Source organism: Canis lupus, chromosome 22 (genome assembly GCF_011100685.1).
Source record: "Canis lupus familiaris isolate Mischka breed German Shepherd chromosome 22, alternate assembly UU_Cfam_GSD_1.0, whole genome shotgun sequence".
In the NCBI taxonomy this organism is placed as follows: Eukaryota; Metazoa; Chordata; class Mammalia; order Carnivora; family Canidae; genus Canis; species Canis lupus.
In genome coordinates, this window is record NC_049243.1 from 2,622,786 (window position 1) to 2,647,735 (window position 24,950).

The 24,950-nt window shown below is 36.6% G+C and overlaps 1 protein-coding gene across 3 annotated transcripts in view; it reads right to left on the reverse strand.

The window, feature by feature from the left end:
• FNDC3A (fibronectin type III domain containing 3A) overlaps positions 1-24,950 on the reverse strand; it is a 176,047-nt gene that overhangs the window by 131,531 nt on the left and 19,566 nt on the right. For all 3 annotated transcript variants that reach the window (XM_038569476.1, XM_038569474.1, XM_038569475.1), the window contains exon 2: positions 7,728-7,865. In XM_038569476.1, coding sequence (XP_038425404.1) covers positions 7,728-7,826 — 99 coding nt within the window. In that variant the 5' untranslated portion in view covers positions 7,827-7,865. The remainder of the gene's footprint in view (positions 1-7,727; positions 7,866-24,950) is intronic.

Consider the following 24,950-nt stretch of genomic DNA (forward strand, 5'->3'; position numbering starts at 1 on the left):
ATTATCTCAAATCCCAAATTAGATCATGTAAAACTCTTTATTGGGGGATGCTTGGGTGGCTCATCGGTTAAGCACCTGCTTTCGGCTCAGGGCATGATCCCTTACAGGAAGCTTGCTTCTCCTTCTGCCTGTGTCTGCCTCTCTCTCTGTGTCTCTCATGAATAAATACATAAAACCTTAAAAAATAAATAAAACTATCAACTATCCTATCTGTAATGTCTAAGCTTGTGTCTTTCAACACAAAGAGAAAGAGAGAGTATTATTATCTATCAATTTCATGGAGTCAATCAGATTTACCATGTTGCCAAATGTGCTTCAAATGCTCTTAGGAAAGAGACGTACAAGTTTACAGATCTTTTTTTTCCACTGAACTTGGGATATATCTTCCTTATCCTTGTTTTAATATTCTTAATATATATGCTGAATCCACTATCAGTATATAGCATTACTTTGTGAGTTTGTTTTTTTAGTTTATATTGGTGGCATGTTTTACATATCCCTTTCTAATGTGCTATTTTTCCCAATATTTTACTTTTGAGATTTATCCACAGTATAAATTCATGCAAAGGAATACTGGTATATACTATTCTAGTATCCCGTTGTATGAACTCTCCAAATTCTATTCATTTCTCTACTAATGGATGTACAGATTATGTCCAGATCTTTCATTACAAAACAATACAATGAATTGTATTGTACATGTGCCCTTATATACATGTATAAGATTTTCTGTAGGATAAATATCTAAAAGTCTATAGTTAGATTTTAGATATGCACTTTTTCAGCTTTATTAAATACTGACAGATCATTCCTCCAAAAAAGTTGTGCCAGTAGTGTATAAGAGATTATACTGATTACAGCCTTTCTATATTGTCAGTCAGATTTATTAATATTTCACATCTTCACTGAGGTTTTAATTTGCATTCCCTCCTTCAAAACATAGCTCCAACCTCCCTTCTTCCCTAAAACTTTTCATTAGTCCCATGAATTACCCCCAAGAAGATAAGGTACTTTGTATATAGGTAGTATGTGGCCAACTTTGTAATTAACATTAAATTCTTTTCTTTTTAGGATTTTATATTTATTTGAGAGAGAGAGAGTGAGAAAGCAAGGAAGCACAAGGAGGGAGAGCGGGCGAGGGGGGTAGAGGGAGAGGCAGGTTCCCTGAGCAGGGAGCCTGACGCAGGCCTTGATCCCAGGACCCTGAGATCATGACCTGAGCCGAAGGCAGATGCTTAACTGACTGAATCACCTAAGCGCCCCACCAATTTTTATTTTCTTGAAAATAGGAAGAGATATATACTTTAAAAATGAACAAATGAAATATTGGTACTAGTCAGTAAGAATACGATTTTATTGTTTTACACCAAATATAAAAATAAATTCTAGTTCATTTACATATTCTGAACTTTTTTTTATTGATATTTTAGGAAGCTTTTTATTCTTTAAATGGACTACCTGAAAATTTACATCCAATTTATAAATCCGATCTTATGTCTTACAACAAGAACCAAGCACGATAATATTTTGCACATAGATACTATCGGAGTGAGTTGATTTTGTAAGTGCGGCATAGCTTACACTATCAGTTTTTAAAAATATGTGCTTATAAAAAATATGTTAATATAGTCAAATTTCAGATCTGTAACTAGTGTGTATGGCTTTTTGTATCTCTAGGGAAAAGTCATTAATTAATAATGAAATTTTTAAACTATTTGACTTTCTCATGTAACATCATAAAAAGTGGCATGGTACAGACATTCAGGAGAAACAAACTCCAATGGGAAAGAAGGGATTGGTTTAATATTTAAATCCTGACCTTTCTAAAAACCTTTAAGAATGAGGATTTAGCAAACATTTTGTTTGCCAGGCAAAGCTACAGAGCAACTAAAAAACTAATTTGGGCCATGAAATTTTTAGGATTAAAGGTCTGGATTAGAATTCTGAGGCCCCAAGTTTTTGTCACAAAGGTGTGAGCTATTATTTTAGAATCTCAGTAATCTCACCCCTAAGGTATACTAAATGTTTATAGTTTGGTCAGAAAAGGACTTGGCTCTGTATCTGAAACAATGCAAGGGCTCAAATGGTAGCTATTATTTTTATTATTTTTTACTTACATAACCCCCAAACAGTTCAACTGAAGATCTTTCACATTCTCTCAAAACACCAAACCTGCTACTTCTGTTTTCCTTATTCTAGAAGATTTTATTATTTTTCCAAACATTTGCAGCTTCTCCCTAGGGATGGCATGGTTGACGATGTGACTTGCACCGAATAATAAAACATGGATGGAGGTCAACATGTAGTTCACCATTATCTCTGTCATGATACCAGCAACATTCTATGTAGAGGTTGGGTCTCAAGTGAAAATTATGTGGAGTATAGCGACAGATAACCTGTTAACAACAGGTAATATGAGCAATAGCCTTTTGGTAAATTATTGAAGTTTACAGGCTATTTTTAACCACAAAGTAACTGCCTATCCTGACTGATAAGATTTATCTTCGTGAACATGGCCTTTTCATCCACCTAAATATTCAAAGGGAGTCTGGTAAAATTCTTATCCTCTTTTGGTTTTGTTCTATGGCCAGTTTCATCAATTCTGGTCAATTCTACCTCCCTAATATGTCTCAAATTATGCATTAGTAATAAGACCTTAATCCAAGTTTTCTATTTGATCTATTGCTACAATATTTTCTTTCTCCAGGTCTGTTCCCCTTGAACATTTTAGTCTGCATTAGTAAGATTAATATATTTTCTTTTAAATACTTCAAATGCCTATCACAATTTTAAGTGCTTAAACAGTTCTTATTAAACTTATAAATGTAATAAAATTCAAATTTTCTTAAACACCTCACTACTGGCTAAATAATAAATATATACAGACTATCTCAGTAATAACACTCATTTCCAAATATTAATAGCATCAGTTTGATTTACTTCACCATTTCTACACTTAAGTCAGAGAAAACTCTAGGCCCCAAAGGGCTTCACTGATTAAGTTCTACCATATATTCAAAGAAGGTATCTGAGTTGTGTGTATTTTTTTAAGATTCCACATTTAAGTGAGATGATACAGTATTTGTCTTTTCTGTTTGACTTACTTCACTTAGTATAATGCCGTCAAGGTCTATCCATTTGGGGCAAATGGCAGGATTTCCTTCTTTTTTATGACAGAGTAATATTCTACTGTATGTATATATGTATACTGTATGTATATATGTGTCTACCCACACCACAGCTTCTTTACCCATTCATAGATTGAAGGACACTTCAAAGATTGTTTCCATGTCTTGGCTACTGTAAATAAATGCTGTAAATAATGCTGCAATGAACATGACGGTGCAGATAACTTTTTAAATTACTGATTTCATTTCCTTCAGATGAATATCTAGAAGTAGAACTGCTGATCATATGGTAGCTTTATTTTTAATTTTTTAAGGAACCTCCAGACTATTTTCCATAGTGGTTAGACCAATTTATAGTTCTACCAACAGTGCACAAGAGGTTCCCTTTTCTCTGCATCCTCACCAACACTTATTATTTCTTGTCTGCAATAGTTATTAAAACTAGCCAATCCTAAGCTGTTACTCTACCCTGCTTTGTCTTTCCTGCAGGAACACCAATGATGGCTTTTGGGCTAGGCTTTTCTCTTGCTCTGCCTCCAAATGAAAACCTGAAGCTTTCCCTGTGGTCTAGTGTAGCATTTTGTGCCCCCATTCTTTTAGGCAACATAAGTAAAAAAATTCTTTCAATGGCAGTAGCCTCCCCATGTTATTACCCAGTCATCTCCATAAATTAAAAGCCTGCAGGTACAAGTGAGACAATTACAAAATAGCAATAACAAAAAGATTAATGAAATGGAAAAGATTCTGGGGGAAAGAAAACCCCAGACAGCCTGAGTTTTGACAGATCTTTTTTTTTTTTTTAATTTTTATTTATTTATGACAGTCACAGAGAGACACAGGCAGAGGGAGAAGCAGGCTCCATGCACCGGGAGCCCGATGTGGGATTCGATCCCGGGTCTCCAGGATCGCGCCCTGGGCCAAAGGCAGGCGCCAAACCGCTGTGCCACCCAGGGATCCCAGTTTTGACAGATCTTAACCCAAAGTTTAAATGCATTCAATCCTTTTGGATGATAAATAAATAGAAATTACAGAAGGTAAACTTAAATTAGGAAACTGCTGAAACACGTAAGAAACCAAAATACCTGAACTTTTCTTTGGATGGTAACAACAGTGAATAGAGCTGGGGACATTCAATGGTGCTTAAAGCTCAAATTCTTTAACACAGACGTGGAAGTTATAACAGGGCAGCTAAAGCACTCACACATGCTTTATCTTCTCTATCAGTAGAAGACAAAATCTCAAATCAAGCACATGCTTGAGAATGCAAAATGGTACACCCACATTTTGGGAAAAAAGCTGGCAATTTCTAATAAAGTTAAACATAGCCTTACCATACAATCCAGAAATCATATTCTTAGGTATTTACCTAATTAAGTTAAAAACTTATGTCCATCCCAAACCCTACATATGAATGTTTAAAACGGCTTTATTTATAATTTCTAAAAACTGGAAAGAATCAAGCTGTCCTTCAATAGCTGAATTGATTGACAAACTGGTACATTCATCAGTGAAGTATTAAATCACAAAAAGAAACTGTCTAGACCATATTGCTAAATGAAGAGAAGCTGGTTGAAAAGGCTACATCCTGTATGAATCCAATTAAATGCCATTCTGGAAAAGATAAACATATAGGAACAATAAATAAATTAGTGGTTGCCAAGGTTAGGGGAGTTGGAAAAAGGGGGATTTAGAAAGGAATGAATACACAGGGAGATTTTTAGGGCAGTGAAGTTATTCATTATGATAATGTAATGATGATATATGACATTATACATTTGCAAACCCATAGAACTGTATAATACCAAGAGTGAACCTTAATGTAAACTGTGGAACTTAATGAATATTGGTTTGTTAACTGTAATAAAAGTACCACACCAATATAAAATGTTAATAGGGGAAACTGTGTGGGAGAGGTGGTATGAAAGAAATTCTCTGCTCAATTTTTCTCTAAACCTAAAACTGCTACAAAAATAAATTGTTAATGAAAATGGGAGGAGGAATGACAATTCTACAAGCACAAAACACGGTTCAGATGCTGCCACTCAAAAAGAATGATAAATGTCTATTACAACTTCCCTAAAAGCTGTATCAGTAGCAGTGATGTCAGGTGGGATTCTTAATATAGCTCATGAGCCAAAAGACCCACTGTGTATAATATGACATACTACCAAACACAGAACCAGAAAATATTGACAAAGTGATCTAAAGGGCCAACTGTAAGAAAATTAATTTGATCTCAAGAAATGAAACAGAAATCATCCCATAATATATTCCCAAGAAATAGCATAATATTCCCAAAAAAAGTCAAGACATAGAGCACTCCATTATCCTGATTTTTAGATCACGCACATACATGATTTAGCCCTCTGTCAAGGACTGTCTTTTAGCAGGCACCAACCAGGTGGTATCATATATCCACAGGCAAGATCTAACTTGTCATGCTTGGCACACCAGTTAAGTTCCTGAATTAAGATAAGGAAATCTGCCTGTTATCAAGTTTATTAAGTTTATTAACCTTTCACCTCTGTTACCTATTTTTTGTTCAGTTTCTCACATTCAATCATAGCTTTTAGTCCACTGTCCTTAGGATGTATCCTTCATAACTCTTAGTTTTTTGATCTCTTAGTTTTTGATCACTATTAACTGTCTCTACTGGTTTAAGACCTGACTCCTGACTGGCATATCTATAGAATTTCCTCAGTCTTTTTAAAAACACTTACTGAATGCTTCAGTTCAGACTCAGCAAACATTTACTGAGCTCCTTCAAGTTCATTTCACCTTCATAGCCACAGCCACTCTAAGAAGCCATTAACTACCTCCATTTTATAGAGAAAGATACTCAGAGAAGTTAAACAACTTGTCTTAGGTCACCCAAATCAAATCTAAATCTACCAGTCAAGTCTAGTGCTCCTTCTATCATCTTTACTTCTCTCCCCGTCAAATTTTAACACAATTTGACATTACTAGCATACTGTGCTAGTTAGAATCTAAGGCTTCACTTCACCTTCTGACCTGTTTTTCAAATAGTAACTAAAAACAGATCCCCTAGATCCACTGAGCAGCCCCACCCCCAACCCTTCAAATCCTGCTCTGGTAGATTCTTCTATTCCCAACTCGTTTCTCTAAATCCATCTATACCACTACTGTAACACAGTAGCTCTGGTGCCCTCAAGATTTCAAGAAAAATTCTACCAATAGAATCTTCTTTTTGGGGAAAGGAGAGAAATAAGTCAGGAGCATCATGGTCTTATGTCAGTCTGTTGTCTTCCCTCTTATAGACCATAAGCTATAGCAACTATATCAATGAACTATAATTAACTGCTCAATAGATTCTTTTATGTATTAAGTTATAAAAAACTTGAAACCAGTGATCGGCTTGATAACTCAAGACACTCTGAGAGGCTCAAAGTAAATAGATACCTGCCACATTCATTATTTTTGCAGAAAAAAAAATCTTAACAGACTTAACTTTGACCATAAAAAGCAAGTTTAGTGAAATGAACTTGCTGCTAAAAGCTATCCAAGCACATGTGAAAACTGAAACCAAGATATATTTTTCATGCCACGTTTATACAAACCAGCAAAGTTCAGAACCCAAGCCAACTGTTCTTGATTTTTCAATAGCAAAGTTAACAAAGTAACCTATTAATCTTGTAAGCAAACCATAATTGCCCACTATAGACAGATACTAAGTTTGTAAATTAATAAAATTTTTTTTTAATTTCCCAAGGAGGTAGAAGGAGTAATGGTTAGGAAAGCCCTGTGTAATCTTGAGATTATCTAAACCTCATTTTGTTTCATCTGCAAAATAGGGACAGGTATATGCCTCAGAGGATTGTTCAAAGAATAAGATCATGAAGTTCCTAGCACAACGTTTTTTATACAGTGAGCACTCAAAATGTTCCATCTTCTTGTTATTATTCATTATGTCCTTAGTCTTGATGTTTCCTCACTTATAATATTAAAATCTCCACCATGTAAGGCAGCTGTGAGAATTAAACATAGTACTTGATACATCATAAGTATTTATGAAAGCCCATCATTCCCATCCCATCAGCATTACTGGGGGAATCAGGAATCAAGTAAGTACAAAACTACATTTATAAAGCCATGGGTTGGAGAAAAAATATATCAGCTCTCAGGAATTATGTATTTGCTTTCGGGAGGGGGAGTCTGACACAATTTTATTATTGTATAATGTACACACAGTCATTTAATCACATAATTAAGTCATGATTATTTAATGATTTGAAATAATGATTTATAATAATCATTAAAATGAAAGGCTAAACTTAGTTAAAAACCAACCAGGGACTAATACACTGCCTAAAGCAAAACAAAAACAGCTTTAATGGCAACTAAAGATACACACAAGAAATTTAAACATTAATTAGTGAGACATTTTAGAAGCAACTTCAAAAACAGTCTCATTATTTCATTGTTTTATGAAGCCAAAACAACACTTTGAACTGGAGTTTAAAAGATGAATTAATAGGAATCCACTATTGTGAAGTTGCATTGTTTTAAATTTTGCGTTCTTCTGAAAGAAATACACATGTAATGTAAGACATAAGGAAATAAAAATTTCAGTTTCCTTACCTGTTGTGTCCCATCTGCACTTACAATAGGGGCAGAGAGAAGAGAAATATCACTACTTAAAATCTGAGCTGTATCCAGTAGTGGTGGATGTTCTGCCATTATCAATAAGACATTAATATACTGGATAGCCTTCCAATTCTGAAAAACAAAAATATATAGCCATCTCTGTGTACATCCTTAAAAATACATTAAAATATAATACATTCAAGATCTGTCTCATTCTTTAACCTAAACAGATATTGCTGTCAAAGAAAATACATTTCTTACAACTTAACCAACTGCAAGTCAGTGTAGGTAGGAAACTAAGATATATTAAGGTCAATATATGGGGCCCTAGGTAGCTCAGTCAGTAAAGGGTTCGACCCTTGGTTTCAGCTCAGGTCACGATCTCAGGGTTGTGCGATCCAGCCTTGTGTTGAGCTCTGCACTCAGCAAGGAGTCTGCTTGAGATTCTTTCCCCTTCCCTTTCTCTCCAATTGTGTACCTCTCCCTTGCTCATATGTTCTCTAAAATAAATAAATAAATAGATAAATAAAATCTTTAAAAAAGTAATAAATAAAACCAATATACGAGCAGCTTCTATTTAAATTCCATGTCTGTCTGTATTCCTTCCATCTCTATGCAATATTTATTTAATCACCACTACTCTAGCTAAATACTAGATAATATTTAGTATAGGATAGACTGTAAAATGCAATGACTGAGTGAACAATTCTATTACTATTTTTTCTATGAGCTGAGAAGGTGATTATGAAGACACAATCCCCTCCTCATCCCCTTTATCAGTTTCTAGAAACTACACAAGAATTATGATTTGTTATTGATTCCTCAGGCAGAGCAACACAGTAGAAAACTTTGCTCAGGACTAGGAAAAAACCCTTCAAGTTTCAAGTTTTAAGCTCCGACACTGGTCTTCTGTCATTCTAGTTTTACTATTCTTAGTGACACCTACTTTAAAATAAACTATATCAGGGGGAGGAGCAAGATGGCGGAAGAGTAGGGTCTCCAAATCACCTGTCTCCACCAAACTACCTAGAATACCTTCAAATTATCCTGAAAATCTATGAATTCGGCCTGAGATTTAAAGAGAGACCAGCTGGAATGCTACAGTGAGAAGAGTTCGCGCTTCTATCAAGGTAGGAAGACGGGGGAAAAAGAAATAAAGAAACAAAGGCCTCCAAGGGGGAGGGGCCCCGCGAGGAGCCGGGCTGAGGCCGGGGCGAGTGTCCCCAGGACAGGAGAGCCCCGTCCCGGAGACGCAGGAGCTGCACCGACCTTCCCGGGGGGAAAGGGGCTCGCGGGGAGGTGGAGCAGGACCCAGGAGGGCGGGGATGCCCTCGGGCTCCCGGGGACAGTAACAGAGCAACTGCGCACCCAGGAGAGTGCGCCGAGCTCCCCAAGAGCTGCAGCGCGCACGGCGGGACCCAGCGGGACCCGGAGCAGCTCGGGGGGCTCGGGCGGCGGCTCCGCGGAGGGGGCTGCGCGGAGGGGGCTGCGCGGCCCCGGGAGCAGCTCGGCCGGGCTCGGGCAGAGGAAGAGGCTCCGTGCAGAGGGGCCTGCGCGGTTCCAGGAGCAGCTCGGAGGGGCTCGGGCTGCGGCTCCGCGGAGGGGGTTGCGCGGCCCGGGAGCGCGAATCCACCAGCGCAGGCTCCGGAGCACAGGGCGCCGGGACACAGCCCAGGATCCGGCGTCCCCCGGGACAGGCAGAGGCCGGGAGGGCCCAGGACAGCAAGGACGCTCCTGCCCCGAGCAGATCAGCGGCCCCGCCCCGGAGCCTCCAGGCCCTGCAGACGGAGTTCCTGCCGGAGCTGAATCCAGGTTTCCAGAGCTGCCCCGCCACTGGGGCTGTTCCTCCTGCGGCCTCACGGGGCAAACAACCCCCACTGAGCCCTGCACCAGGCAGGGGCACAGCAGCTCCCCCAACTGCTAACACCTGAAAATCAGCACAACAGGCCCCTCCCCCAGAAGACCAGCTAGACTGACAACTTCCAGGAGAAGCCAAGGGACTTAAAGAACACAGAATCAGAAGATACTCCCCTGTGGTTCTTTTTTTTTTTTTTTTTGGTTTTTTTGTTTTGTTTTGTTTTGTTTTGTTTTTTGATTTGTTTCCTTCCCCCACCCCACCCCTTTTTTTTCTCCTTTCTTTTTCTCTTTTTCTTTTTTTTTCTTTCGTTTTTTTTCTCTTCCCTTTTTTTTCTCTTTCTCTTTTCTTTCCTTCTTTCTCTCCTCTTTCTCTTTTTCCCAATACAACTTGCTTTTGGCCACTCTGCACTGAGCAAAATGACTAGAAGGAAAACCTCACCTCAAAAGAAAGAATCAGAAACAGTCCTCTCTCCCACAGAGTTACAAAATCTGGATTACAATTCAATGTCAGAAAGCCAATTCAGAAGCACTATTATACAGCTACTGGTGGCTCTAGAAAAAAGTATAAAGGACTCAAGAGACTTCATGACTGCAGAATTTAGAGCTAATCAGGCAGAAATTAAAAATCAATTGAATGAGATGCAATCCAAACTAGAAGTCCTAACGACGAGGGTTAACGAGGTGGAAGAACGAGTGAGTGACCTAGAAGACAAGTTGATAGCAAAGAGGGAAACTGAGGAAAAAAGAGACAAACAATTAAAAGACCATGAAGATAGATTAAGGGAAATAAACGACAGCCTGAGGAAGAAAAACCTACGTTTAATTGGGGTTCCCGAGGGCGCCGAAAGGGACAGAGGGCCAGAATATGTATTTGAACAAATTCTAGCTGAAAACTTTCCTAATCTGGGAAGGGAAACAGGCATCCAGATCCAGGAAATAGAGAGATCCCCCCCTAATATCAATAAAAACCGTTCAACACCTCGACATTTAATTGTGAAGCTTGCAAATTCCAAAGATAAGGAGAAGATCCTTAAAGCAGCAAGAGACAAGAAATCCCTGACTTTTATGGGGAGGAGTATTAGGGTAACAGCAGACCTCTCCACAGAGACCTGGCAGGCCAGAAAGGGCTGGCAGGATATATTCAGGGTCCTAAATGAGAAGAACATGCAACCAAGAATACTTTATCCAGCAAGGCTCTCATTCAAAATGGAAGGAGAGATAAAGAGCTTCCAAGACAGGCAGCAACTAAAAGAATATGTGACCTCCAAACCAGCTCTGCAAGAAATTTTAAGGGGGACTCTTAAAATTCCCCTTTAAGAAGAAATTCAGTGGAACAGTCCACAAAAACAAAGACTGAATAGATATCATGATGACACTAAACTCATATCTCTCAATAGTAACTCTGAATGTGAACGGGCTTAATGACCCCATCAAAAGGCGCAGGGTTTCAGACTGGATAAAAAAGCAGGACCCATCTATTTGCTGTCTACAAGAGACTCATTTTAGACAGAAGGACACCTACAGCCTGAAAATAAAAGGTTGGAGAACCATTTACCATTCGAATGGTCCTCAAAAGAAAGCAGGGGTAGCCATCCTTATATCAGATAAACTAAAATTTACCCCAAAGACTGTAGTGAGAGATGAAGAGGGACACTATATCATACTTAAAGGATCTATTCAACAAGAGGACTTAACAATCCTCAATATATATGCTCCGAATGTGGGAGCTGCCAAATATATAAATCAATTATTAACCAAAGTGAAGAAATACTTAGATAATAATACACTTATACTTGGTGACTTCAATCTAGCTCTTTCTATACTCGATAGGTCTTCTAAGCACAACATCTCCAAAGAAACGAGAGCTTTAAATGATACACTGGACCAGATGGATTTCACAGATATCTACAGAACTTTACATCCAAACTCAACTGAATACACATTCGTCTCAAGCGCACATGGAACTTTCTCCAGAATACACCACATATTGGGACACAAATCGGGTCTGAACCGATACCAAAAGATTGGGATTGTCCCCTGCATATTCTCGGACCATAATGCCTTGAAATTAGAACTAAATCACAACAAGAAGTTTGGAAGGACCTCAAACACGTGGAGGTTAAGGACCATCCTGCTAAAAGATAAAAGGGTCAACCAGGAAATTAAGGAAGAATTAAAAAGATTCATGGAAACTAATGAGAATGAAGATACAACCGTTCAAAATCTTTGGGATGCAGCACAAGCAGTCCTAAGGGGGAAATACATCGCAATACAAGCATCCATTCAAAAACTGGAAAGAACTCAAATACAAAAGCTAACCTTACACATAAAGGAGCTAGAGAAAAAACAGCAAATAGATCCTACACCCAAGAGAAGAAGGGAGTTAATAAAGATTCAAGCAGAACTCAACGAAATCGAGACCAGAAGAACTGTGGAACAGATCAACAGAACCAGGAGTTGGTTCTTTGAAAGAATTAATAAGATAGATAAACCATTAGCCAGCCTTATTAAAAAGAAGAGAGAGAAGACTCAAATTAATAAAATCATGAATGAGAAAGGAGAGATCACTACCAACACCAAGGAAATACAAACGATTTTAAAAACATATTATGAACAGCTATACGCCAATAAATTAGGCAATCTAGAAGAAATGGACGCATTCCTGGAAAGCCACAAACTACCAAAACTGGAACAGGAAGAAATAGAAAACCTGAACAGGCCAATAACCAGGGAGGAAATTGAAGCAGTCATCAAAAACCTCCCAAGACACAAGAGTCCAGGGCCAGATGGCTTCCCAGGGGAATTTTATCAAACGTTTAAAGAAGAAATCATACCTATTCTCCTAAAGCTGTTTGGAAAGATAGAAAGAGATGGAGTACTTCCAAATTCGTTCTATGAAGCCAGCATCACCTTAATTCCAAAGCCAGACAAAGACCCCACCAAAAAGGAGAATTACAGACCAATATCCCTGATGAACATGGATGCAAAAATTCTCAACAAGATACTGGCCAATAGGATCCAACAGTACATTAAGAAAATTATTCACCATGACCAAGTAGGATTTATCCCTGGGACACAAGGCTGGTTCAACACCCGAAAAACAATCAATGTGATTCATCATATCAGCAAGAGAAAAACCAAGAACCATATGATCCTCTCATTGGATGCAGAGAAAGCATTTGACAAAATACAGCATCCATTCCTGATCAAAACTCTTCAGAGTGTAGGGATAGAGGGAACATTCCTCGACATCTTAAAAGCCATCTATGAAAAGCCCACAGCAAATATCATTCTCAATGGGGAAGCACTAGGAGCCTTTCCCCTAAGATCAGGAACAAGACAGGGATGTCCACTCTCACCACTGCTGTTCAACATAGTACTGGAAGTCCTAGCCTCGGCAATCAGACAACAAAAAGACATTAAAGGCATTCAAATCGGCAAAGAAGAAGTCAAACTCTCCCTCTTCGCCGATGACATGATACTCTACATAGAAAACCCAAAAGTCTCCACCCCAAGATTGCTAGAACTCATACAGCATTTCGGTAGCGTGGCAGGATACAAAATCAATGCCCAGAAGTCAGTGGCATTTCTATACACTAACAATGAGACTGAAGAAAGAGAAATTAAGGAGTCAATCCCATTTACAATTGCACCCAAAAGCATAAGATACCTAGGAATAAACCTAACCAAAGATGTAAAGGATCTATACCCTCAAAACTATAGAACACTTCTGAAAGAAATTGAGGAAGACACAAAGAGATGGAAAAATATTCCATGCTCATGGATTGGCAGAATTAACATTGTGAAAATGTCAATGTTACCCAGGGCAATATACACGTTTAATGCAATCCCTATCAAAATACCATGGACTTTCTTCAGAGAGTTAGAACAAATTATTTTAAGATTTGTGTGGAATCAGAAAAGACCCCGAATAGCCAGGGGAATTTTAAAAAAGAAAACCATATCTGGGGGCATCACAATGCCAGATTTCAGGTTGTACTACAAAGCTGTGGTCATCAAGACAGTGTGGTACTGGCACAAAAACAGACACATAGATCAGTGGAACAGAATAGAGAATCCAGAAGTGGACCCTGAACTTTATGGGCAACTAATATTCGATAAAGGAGGAAAGACTATCCATTGGAAGAAAGACAGTCTCTTCAATAAATGGTGCTGGGAAAATTGGACATCCACATGCAGAAGAATGAAACTAGACCACTCTCTTTCACCACACACAAAGATAAACTCAAAATGGATGAAAGATCTAAATGTGAGACAAGATTCCATCAAAATCCTAGAGAAGAACACAGGCAACACCCTTTTTGAACTCGGCCATAGTAACTTCTTGCAAGATACATCCACAAAGGCAAAAGAAACAAAAGCAAAAATGAACTATTGGGACTTCATCAAGATAAGAAGCTTTTGCACAGCAAAGGATACAGTCAACAAAACTCAAAGACAACCTACAGAATGGGAGAAGAAATTTGCAAATGACATATCAGATAAAGGGCTAGTTTCCAAGATCTATAAAGAACTTATTAAACTCAACACCAAAGAAACAAACAATCCAATCATGAAATGGGCAAAAGACATGAACAGAAATCTCACAGAGGAAGACATAGACATGGCCAACATGCATATGAGAAAATGTTCTGCATCACTTGCCATCAGGGAAATACAAATCAAAACTACAATGAGATACCACCTCACACCAGTGAGAATGGGGAAAATTAACAAGGCAGGAAACCACAAATGTTGGAGAGGATGCGGAGAAAAGGGAACCCTCTTACACTGTTGGTGGGAATGTGAACTGGTGCAGCCACTCTGGAAAACTGTGTGGAGGTTCCTCAAACAGTTAAAAATATACCTGCCCTACGACCCAGCAATTGCACTGTTGGGGATTTACCCCAAAGATACAAATGCAATGAAACGCCGGGACACCTGCACCCCGATGTTTATAGCAGCAATGGCCACGATAGCCAAACTGTGGAAGGAGCCTCGGTGTCCAACAAAAGATGAATGGATAAAGAAGATGTGGTTTATGTATACAATGGAATATTACTCAGCTATTAGAAATGACAAATACCCACCATTTGCTTCAACGTGGATGGAACTGGAGGGTATTATGCTGAGTGAAGTAAGTCAGTCGGAGAAGGACAAACATTATATGTTCTCATTCATTTGGGGAATTTAAATAATAGTGAAAGGGAATATAAGGGAAGGGAGAAGAAATGTGTGGGAAATATCAGAAAGGGAGACAGAACGTAAAGACTGCTAACTCTGGGAAACGAACTAGGGGTGGTAGAAGGGGAGGAGGGCGGGGGGTGGGAGTGAATGGGTGACGGGCACTGGGTGTTATTCTGTATGTTAGTAAATTGAACACCAATAAAAAATAAATAAAAATAAATAAATAAATAAATAAATAAATGAAAGAAAAAAAGAGACAAGCCAAAAAAAATAAATAAATAAACTATATCATTTCAGCAAAAGCACATACGTTTAGAAGTCTTTAACAACAGACACAGTGTCACTTAGATAAAAAGTAAAAGGCCTGATGTAAGTAAATTATGGTATATCCACCATATACAACATCGGCCAATAAAATGCCAGCTAATTACAAGTCAAGCTGAACATAACTGAGCTCAATCATAAATTTTACCAAATTTGTACTGAAGAACAAAATTACAAACATTTTTGGATGGTGGAAGGATTCTAAAATTCCGTAGTATCAAGATGTTTAACTTTTTTAAGATATTAAATTCATGTTATTTAATTTAGAATCTTGAATCTTTGCAGAAACTCTCATACAGGCTGATTTAACCTAAAAACAAACATATTTAGATAAATAAAAATTGCTATAAGATTTTAAAAAATTCAGTACAATTATCTACCTCAAGATTTTACACTGAAGACTACAGCATGCATTATTTTATATTTAACTATTGCATAACAATGTATGTCATTAAATACACGATAATGTTATAATTATGTACATATCGAATATACATGTTTTAATATGTACATATATTATACAAGTAAACATATACATATGTACATACACACATGTATAACATACATAAAAATGCAAATCTAACTTCTGGCTTAATCTGTATTGCTGTATGCTTAAAGTGAGAAAATCAGTGAGTAAATTGTATAAAAAAAAAAACCCTCACTCTGTGAATATGTAAAAAGTTATAACACAGGAAGAGTCAATGTATTATTTTCCCTCTTGTATGGCAAAGAAACATTCAGGGAAGCTAACAGAATTAACCAGAGAAAGTTTACAGATAATTCATTTTGAAAAATTAGTAAACTAAAAAAAAATAACAACCACTGAACACTTTTCATTTTGTCATTACATTGTTTGTAATTTTATGTAATGTCTTTAGCTAAAACTGCAAACCACCATTATTACTTGAATTTTAGAAAGTAATGTTGAAGATAATAACCCTAATTTGGTTTTAAGAGGTGAACTGGAAGTTTTACAAATACCAACACAAATTTCTTCTGAACCTCTAGCTAATTCAAAGTACCATTATAGATTGGGATCTGAAGCCACATGCTAGGTTTTAACATCATTTCACTTAAGGTGTTATCTCTATTTTTATTCTCTTTAAAGCTCTAACTCATCAGAAGTTTCATTTATGAATTGCTTTCTTGCATGGCTATATCCATCACACTATATGCAAAAGTTTTATTTAAGCTTGCAAATTAGAAACTACAGCCATGCAACCAAAACGATGCATTTAGAAACCTAAAAATTTCTTTACTCCTGTGTAGAGAACACTGTCAGATTTTTTTCCCATTAATTTCTTCTATTTCTGTTATCCTACTTCCTACATTTTCATCTTATGACTACAAACATTTACTTGTTTTAGGTTATGCATCTTTTAAAAAAATGTAATATTTGATACATATGCAAAAAAGAGGAGTGATGTGATGCATTTGCATTTAGACAGGCCTCTGCTAAATTGATTAAAAAAAAGAACAGAAAAATCCCAAGAGACTTGAACACGCTCTTCATAAAAGTGGAAATTCACAATAAACATATGAGAAGATTCTCAAACTCATTAACTATTAGAAAAAAGCTAATTAAAAATCATAATGAAATGCCTTCATATACTCACAAGGATTATAAAAATGAGAAAGACTGACGATATTAAGTATCAAGGAGGCTATGGAGCAACTGGCACATTCATGTGGAATGGAAGGGAAATTCATAAAATCACTTTAGAAACTACTTTGATATTATTTACCAAAGTTGAACATATAAATGTTCTACAACCCAATTATGATCCAGTTATTAGACTCCTAGTCTATCAAAAAGAAATGCATGCACATGTGCACCAAAAAAAGTACATGAAGGTGTATAAAGCAGCACTATTCTTTACTAGGCCTAGACTATAAGCAACTTAAATGTCCCTGCACAGTAGATGGTAAATTGTATCTAATTCATCCAATGGACTATACAGCAATGAAAATTACATGAACTAGTAAACAGGAAACAACACATAAATTTCACAAATACGATGTGAATGAAAAATAGACACAAAATACATACAGCACAACTTTATAAAAAGTCCAAAACAGAATAAAAACCAATCTATGGTGTTTAAAGTCAGGATAGGTGACTTTAGAAGGATGAGGAGAGGAAGGATGGGAACTTGGGAGGGGCATGAAGCACTGGTACAGTTCTATGTCTTAACTTGGGAGGCTGTTATGTGATAATTACCACCGCATTATGAACTGAGCTGTATACTGATATGTATGTACTTCTCTGTATTTACTTCAAGAAAATTCTTTTTAAAAGTTAAAACGACCACATGGTCATCTCAATTGATACAGAAAAAGCATCTGAGAAGATACACCATCCTTTGATGATAAAAACACTCAACAATCTAGGAATAAGAGGAAACTACCTCAACATAATAAAGGCCACAGATGAAAAGCCCACAGCTAACATCATGTGCAGTAAAGACTAACAGCTTTTCCTCTAAGACTCGGAACAAAGAAAAGATGCTGACTCTAACCAAATCCATTCATAGTATTGGACATAGTATTGAAAATCCTAGCCAGGGCTATTAGGCCTGAAAAACAAATAAAAGGCATCTGAATTTAAAACTATCTCTATTCACACATAACATAATCTCATATGTAAAAAAACCCCTAAAGAGTCCATTAAAAAGCTGTCAGAACTAGTAAATTCAGTAAAAGTGTGTGATAGGAAATGAACACAGAAAAATCAGTTGCTCTCTATACATTAACGTGAACAATCTAAAAGAGAAATTAAGAAAACAATTCCATTTAAAGTAGCATCAAAAAGAATAAAATACTAAGGAATAAATTTAACCTAAAAAGTAGAATATTTGTATACTGAAAACTACAAAATATTGCTAAAAGAAATTTAAAAAGACACAAATAAATGAAAAGCATCCTATGTTCATAGATTAGAAGATTTAATATTGTTAAGAAGTTGAGACTTGAGGGGTCACTGCAATCCCTATCAAAATGTCTATAGTATTTTTCTTTACAGAAATAGAAAAATTCATTCTAAAATTCCTACAGCATCTTAAGGGATCTCAAAGAGATAAAACAATTTTGAAAAAGAACAAAACTGGAAGACTCAAACTTCCTGATTTCAAAACATATTACAAAGCAACAATAACCAAAACCTGTTTACTGGCATAACAACAGACAAATACACTATCAGAAAAGAATAGAGAGCCCAGAAATAAACTTTCGTGTTTAGGCAAATGATCTTTGACAAGGTGCCAACACCATTTAATGAGGAAAGGACAGTTTATTTAACAAATGGTGATGGGAAAACTGCATATCCACATACAAAACAAAGAACCTGGATTCTTCTACCATATATAAAAATTAACTCAAAATGGATTAAAAATCTAAGTATAAGACCCAAACTATATAAAGCTCGAAGGAAACAGGGAAAAATATGGGGCGTGGCAATGATTTCCTAGATACGGCACCTGAAACAAAAGCCACAAAAGCAAAAATAGACATATGGGACCATATTAAACTTGAAAACTTTAGTGCATCAGAGTACACACTTAATGGAGTGACCTAGGGAATGGGAGAAACTATTTGCAAACTTAGCTCTGGTTGCTACAGAATACCATACACTGGGTGCCTTAGCCAACAGACATTTATTTCTCACAGTTCTGGAAGCTGGGAAGTCTGAGATCTGGGTGCTAAGGGCCTGCCTCCTTGGCTCTATTTTCTCATGGCCAGAAGACAGGGAGTTTTTTTTTGTTGTTTGTTTGTTTTTGTTTTTTTTTTTTTTGGGGGGGGGGAGTTTTGATCTCTCTTACTCTTCTTAAATTACAAGGGCACTAATCTCATCATGTCGGTTCTACCCTCATGACATCATCTAAGCCTAATTACCCCCCAAAGCTTCCATCTCTTCTGCCACCGTATTTAGGGGGATAGGACTTCAACATGAACTTTGGAAGGATACAAACTGAATCCATACATTCTACCCCCGGTTCAAGAAAATTCATATCTTTCTTGCATGCAAAACACATTCATTCCAACCCAACAGTTAAAAAATCTTAACTTGTTTCAGCATAAACTTTAAAATATCTCGTCTAAATAAGGTTTGGGTGAACTCAAGTACAATTCATCCTGAAGCAAATTTCTCCCCAGCTGTGAAACTGTGGAAACCAGGTAAGTTACACGCATCCAAAATACAATAGTGAGACAGGCACAGTATATTCCATTCCAAAAAGAAGAAAGAAAAAAGAAAAGGTAACCTATATCAAGCAAGTCCAAAACCTAGCAAGGTGAATTTCTTAAGGTTCAAGAACAAATTCTGGTTTCTTGCTCTACCCTCCAGACCCAATAGGGTGGTGGCATTATGCCCACAGACATTCCTGTGGCTTGGTAAAGCCCCCACCCATTTGGCTCTACTGAATAGAGGTCCCACCCTTTGAAATTGATGGGGGGGCAGCCCTGACCCTAAGGCCTGTATACACTGGACCTGTGTTGGGAGTAGCCGCCCTGATGACAGGAGTCACCTTTGGGGTCTTTCTTCCCTTTTCCTGAAGGACAACGGATGTTCACAGCCTGCCTTCATTCACTTCCATTTTCTGTTTCCTTTAGTCCCAGCTAAAGGATTGCTTTGCTGGTATAATTCCATCTCTCTTTCTGGCTTCTGCTGAGATGCTGGTTAGATATATGGTTCACACCACCCCCAACTAAAACCTTTATTGAATGGCTGGCTAGTCAAACACACTTTTGGTATTCTCTTCAGAGCATGCTTTCTCATTTTTTGCAGTGTGGAAGACTGATCATTTTCCAAATCTTTAAGTTCTGATTCCCTTTTGTTTAACAAATCCTACTTCATTTCTCTCCTCTCACATTTTGTTGTAAGCAGTGAGAAGGAGCCAAGCTACTCCTTCAACACTTTGCTTTAGAAATACCCTCAGCTAAATATCCACTTTTATCACTTACAAGTTCTACCTTCCATAAAACATGAACACAACTCAGCCAAATTCTTTGCTCTTTTATAATAAGGATCACCTTTTTTCCATTGTCCAATAATAATGTTCCTCATTCCCATCTGAGACCTCATTAGAAAAGCCTTTACCATCCATATTTCTACCAATATTCTGTTCATGATTATGTGTTTTCTAAGAAGATGGAGGTTTTCTCTTCCATTCTCTTTTCTTTCTGAGATCTCACCAGCTGCCATTAGCAATTCCTTAAAAGTAATCTCGGTTTTTTCCAGCATACACTTCAAAACTTACCCAGTCTTTACCCATTGCCCAGATCCAAAGCTACTTCCACATTTTTAGAAATTTGTTACAGCAGCATCCTGCTTATTGATCAACTGAACTGCTAGAACAAACAACTTACATTTTATTTCTCACAGTACTGGAGGCTGAGAAGTCCAAGACCTGGGTGCCAGCATGGACAGGTTCTTGAGGGCCCTCTTCCTGGTCAGCAGATGGCTACCTTCTTGCTGTATCTCCACATGGCCAAGAGAGAGAAAGCTCTGGTCTCCTCCTCTTCTTCTAAGTGCACTAACCATAATGGGGGCTCCACCCACATGGCCTCAAAAACCTCAGCAACTCCCAAGGACCCACTTCCAAACACGATCACACTGTACTTTCTTCCTCAGTCACTGCCATAATTCTCAATGTGTTTTAGTGTCTTTACTCAAATATTGTCAGGTTTTCTTACTCAAACTCCTCATTCATATCCATCCATTCTGCTTAATTTTGTTTTATCCTAAGGATGTTGCTGTTATGACAATAGCCTAGACATAATAATGAGTAATTAGGGCTTGAAACTTCAGCTCTAGTTGTTTAAAAAGTGTATGGGAGGGACGCGTGGGGTGCTCAGCGGTGGAGCATCTGCCTTCGGCTCAGGATGTGGTCCCGCAGCTCCCTGAATGAAGCCTGCTTCTCCCTCTGCCTGTGTCTCTCATGAATAATTAAAAAAAATCTTAAAAAAAAAAAGTATATGGGAAAATGCACAGCAGGATCATACTCAGATTATTAGCCATAGTGTAATTGAGGGAGCCACAGGATAACTATGTACATTTAAAATAAAAATCCAATGTATTTTTCTGGTCTTTTGATTTGTCTAAATCAATGAAAATTATAGGATTCTAAAGCCATATCTAAGATCACAAGACTATTATTTATTTCAAAGAGTTTTAGTATCATACTTAAAATCTAGAATTTAGGAGTACTAGAAAGTTTACATATAAAAAAACATTAAGTTAAAATATTATAGTAGCAACTGTTTAAAATGATGTAATTATGGTAATTTTTTCTCTATTTCCTCAATTATTTTGTAATGTGGGTATGGTTAAACCACTTTCATCAAAATTTCAATTTAAAAACAGTCAGCTTGAAAAGCCCTAGGCAACTACAGTTATATTTGGCTTATCGACCATCTAAAAGACCCTTTAAGAAATTTCAATAAATTTTGTTTGCACTTCAACTTTGTGATAATAATTTATCTTACAAACTGATATTCTTAACATGTATTTTTCCAAGTTAGGCCTCTATTTTTTTAACTTTTGGATTTTTAAATTTTCTAAACTTGACTATATTAGATTAAAAAAAAAACACAAAAACACTTTATATCACCTGCAGTGAAATTTCCTGAGATGAAAGTCATGGGAATCACTCTGTGAAATCAACCTATCATTTCTTATCAGAAACTTAACAAATGTTACACAGATTTTATTTAACAATGAGATATTATTTTGTATTTTTCCTCGAATTCCTTCAATTACACTGATATTAAACTGTACTCCAGAAAAATGACTCTTAAAAATAGGTTGTTAAAAAATGTAGAACTTTGGTTCACCTATATTTCCATATCTTAATGTAAACTTTCATTAAGACATAAAGGACATTTGTGTTTTTTTTTAATTACAAAAGGAATATACACTCATAAAGTAAGAGGGAGAAGGGAGAGTAAACAAAGAGCTATCAATGATTTTAAATGACTAATATCAAATAGAAAAACAAATTCTTGATGATTCAGAAGACCTATAATTAATTCAGGCTTCTTATTCTCTCTTCAATGTCCACTTTTTCATTTCTTAGGTTATTAAAAGTACAAAAGCAGGGGCATCTGTCTGGCTCCAGTCGTATGATCGCCCATCCCAATGCTCTTCTAGAACTGACTGCTTATTTATCAAGCAAGGCAAACTATTTCCACTTCTCTTGTCTCTGTGTGGTTTTGTGACTTGTTATAAGTAACAGAATACTGTGAAGGTAACTCTATGTGACTTCCAAAGCTGAATCAGACTTGATTCACAAGACAAATGTTCCCACCTGTTTGCTAAAACCCCCCATAGTTGGAGCCCTGAGCCACTATGTTAGAAACTAAACTACCCTCAGGCAGCCACACTGCAAGAAAGTAGAGCCATTTGGAACAGCCACACATAGGTGCTCTACTGGACAGTGCTAGTTTTCTATTTAGGGATTAGCCATTTGAGTGAATACACTTTCATGTGATCTCTGTCCCCTGTCATCAGTACACTGGCAACACCTGCAGCTTTCAAATCTTGAGGCCCCAGGCATCATGAAACATAAATAAGCCATTCTTGCTGTACCCTTTCTGTATTACTGATCCATAGAATCCATGAATATATTAGCATGTTTGTCTTAAGTGGCTGTGTTTGAAGGAAACTGATTATGCAGCAATAGTAGCTGAAACAGCCTCATAATAGGATGCAATAGACTGCATTTTTGTGTCCCCTCAAAATTTGAAAAAAAAAAAAAAAAAAAGAAAGGTCAATCGATGAAGGTAATTTAGAGAACATTATAGTAAGATCACATTTTTAATACTCAATTTTAATGACTAGAAAAATCTCAAATAGCCCATTTCTAAGATAAGTATATTAACAATGCATTGAGACAATGTCTTCTATATCTACTTATAATTACCATTAAGCTACTGAAATTCCATTATCGCCCACCATTATTTTGTCTAAGAGCACATCTGGGCATCTTTCATTGTCTTGCACAAAAATTTTAAAAGAAATAATCTGAGGATTTTATATTTTATTATGAAAATTTCCAAAGCTATATGGAAGCTGAAATAATTAAACTGTGAACATCATGCATGTACTTGCCATGCAGGTTCCAAAATTAACATTTTTCTTTATTACATGCATTACTCTATCCATCTTTTTTAAAAAAATGCATCTCAAAGTTGTAGATACTGGTATATTTCACCCCAAAACACAACAAGCATGTTTCAGTAAGTACTACTCAATATATTTAGCTATTTGAAGGCAAAATTTACAATATGATGAAATGCACAAATCTTAAGAATACCATTTTGTGAGGTATCTTGAAACAAATTCTACCACTACCAGTATCTAAGTATCTAAAATTGCACTGCTAATCCCACTCCAAACTTTAAGACCCTGATTTTCAAATTTGGGCATATATCAGAATCAGCAGCAGGGCTTATTAAACAGGGCCTCAAATCTAGTTTCTGATTCGAGAAGTGTGGAATTAGACCCCAAAATTCACATTTATAGTAAGTTCCCAGATTAACCTAATTTTTACTAATATTTTTAAAATTTTTATTTAAGTAATCAATCTCTACACCCAATATGGTGCTCAAAAAAATGATCCAGAGATCAAGAGTATGCTCCTGACTGAGCCAGCCAGGTGCCTCACTAATTTTTATATAAGTATTAACTGATAATGAAGATATCAAGCTGGTAATATTAAGGTATACTTCATTCTTGAAGGTCCCATCTCAGATGTAAATACATTCATATTCTCAAACTAGAAATAGATTAAAATAATTTTCTTAAAAAGAAAATACTTGTAACGTAAGCAAATTTATTTTTATTTTTTTTAAATATGTTATTTATTTATTCATGAGAGACACACAGAGAGAGGCAGAGACACAGGTAGCGGGAGAAGCAGGCTCCCTGTGGGGAGCCTCATGCAGGACTTGATCCCAAGACATCAAGATCAAAACCTGAGCCAAAGGCAGACGCTCAACCTCTGAGCCACCCAGGCATCCCTAAAGTAAGGAAGTTTAAATAAGGACTTTGAAATTGTCTTTGGGTATTTCAGTCAAATCATTATATTACAAGCCAAATCAATTTTCTTCTCAGATTGAAATTGCTATTTTCTATAGGTTAAACAAAAAAAAAAAAAAAAAAGGAAATTTCCCCAAATGTTCTTGGGAAATGGCAGAGTAATGGTCAAATGTATTAAACAAACATGCATTAAGCATATACAATGTGCCAACTAGATTTTTAAAATAACTTTATTAAAGTATAATAGACATTTATCAAATGGCATGTTTAAAGTATACAACTTGATAAATATTGACACATGAATACACCCATGAAACCATTACTACAATCAAGATAATGAACCTATCCATCACCCTCCAAATTTTCCTATTTGTAATCCTGCCTTTGAATTTCCCTATGAATAATGATGTTCAACAAGTGCTTATTTGCCATCTGTATAGCTTTTTGGTTAAGTAGCTCTTTAATACTTTTGCCCATTTAGTTACTAGGCTTTATTATTGTTTTAATAGTGCTTTATGGATTTTAGACACCAGTCTCGTTGGGTTAAGTAATTTGAAGATTTTCTCCTAGTCTGTGGCTTGTTCTTTGGATTCTCTCAACAACATCTTTCAAAAAACACGAGTTTTAACTATGAAGTCCATCTTAATTTTTTGACTTATGGATAGTGCTTTTGGTGTTGTACCTAAGAGAGTTTTCCCTAATCCAAGATTACAAAGATTTTATACTATGTTTTCTTCATGAAATTGTATAATTTTAAGTTTTATATTCTACTTGTTCTGTCCATTATTTTTTTAAAGGTTTTATTTATTTAT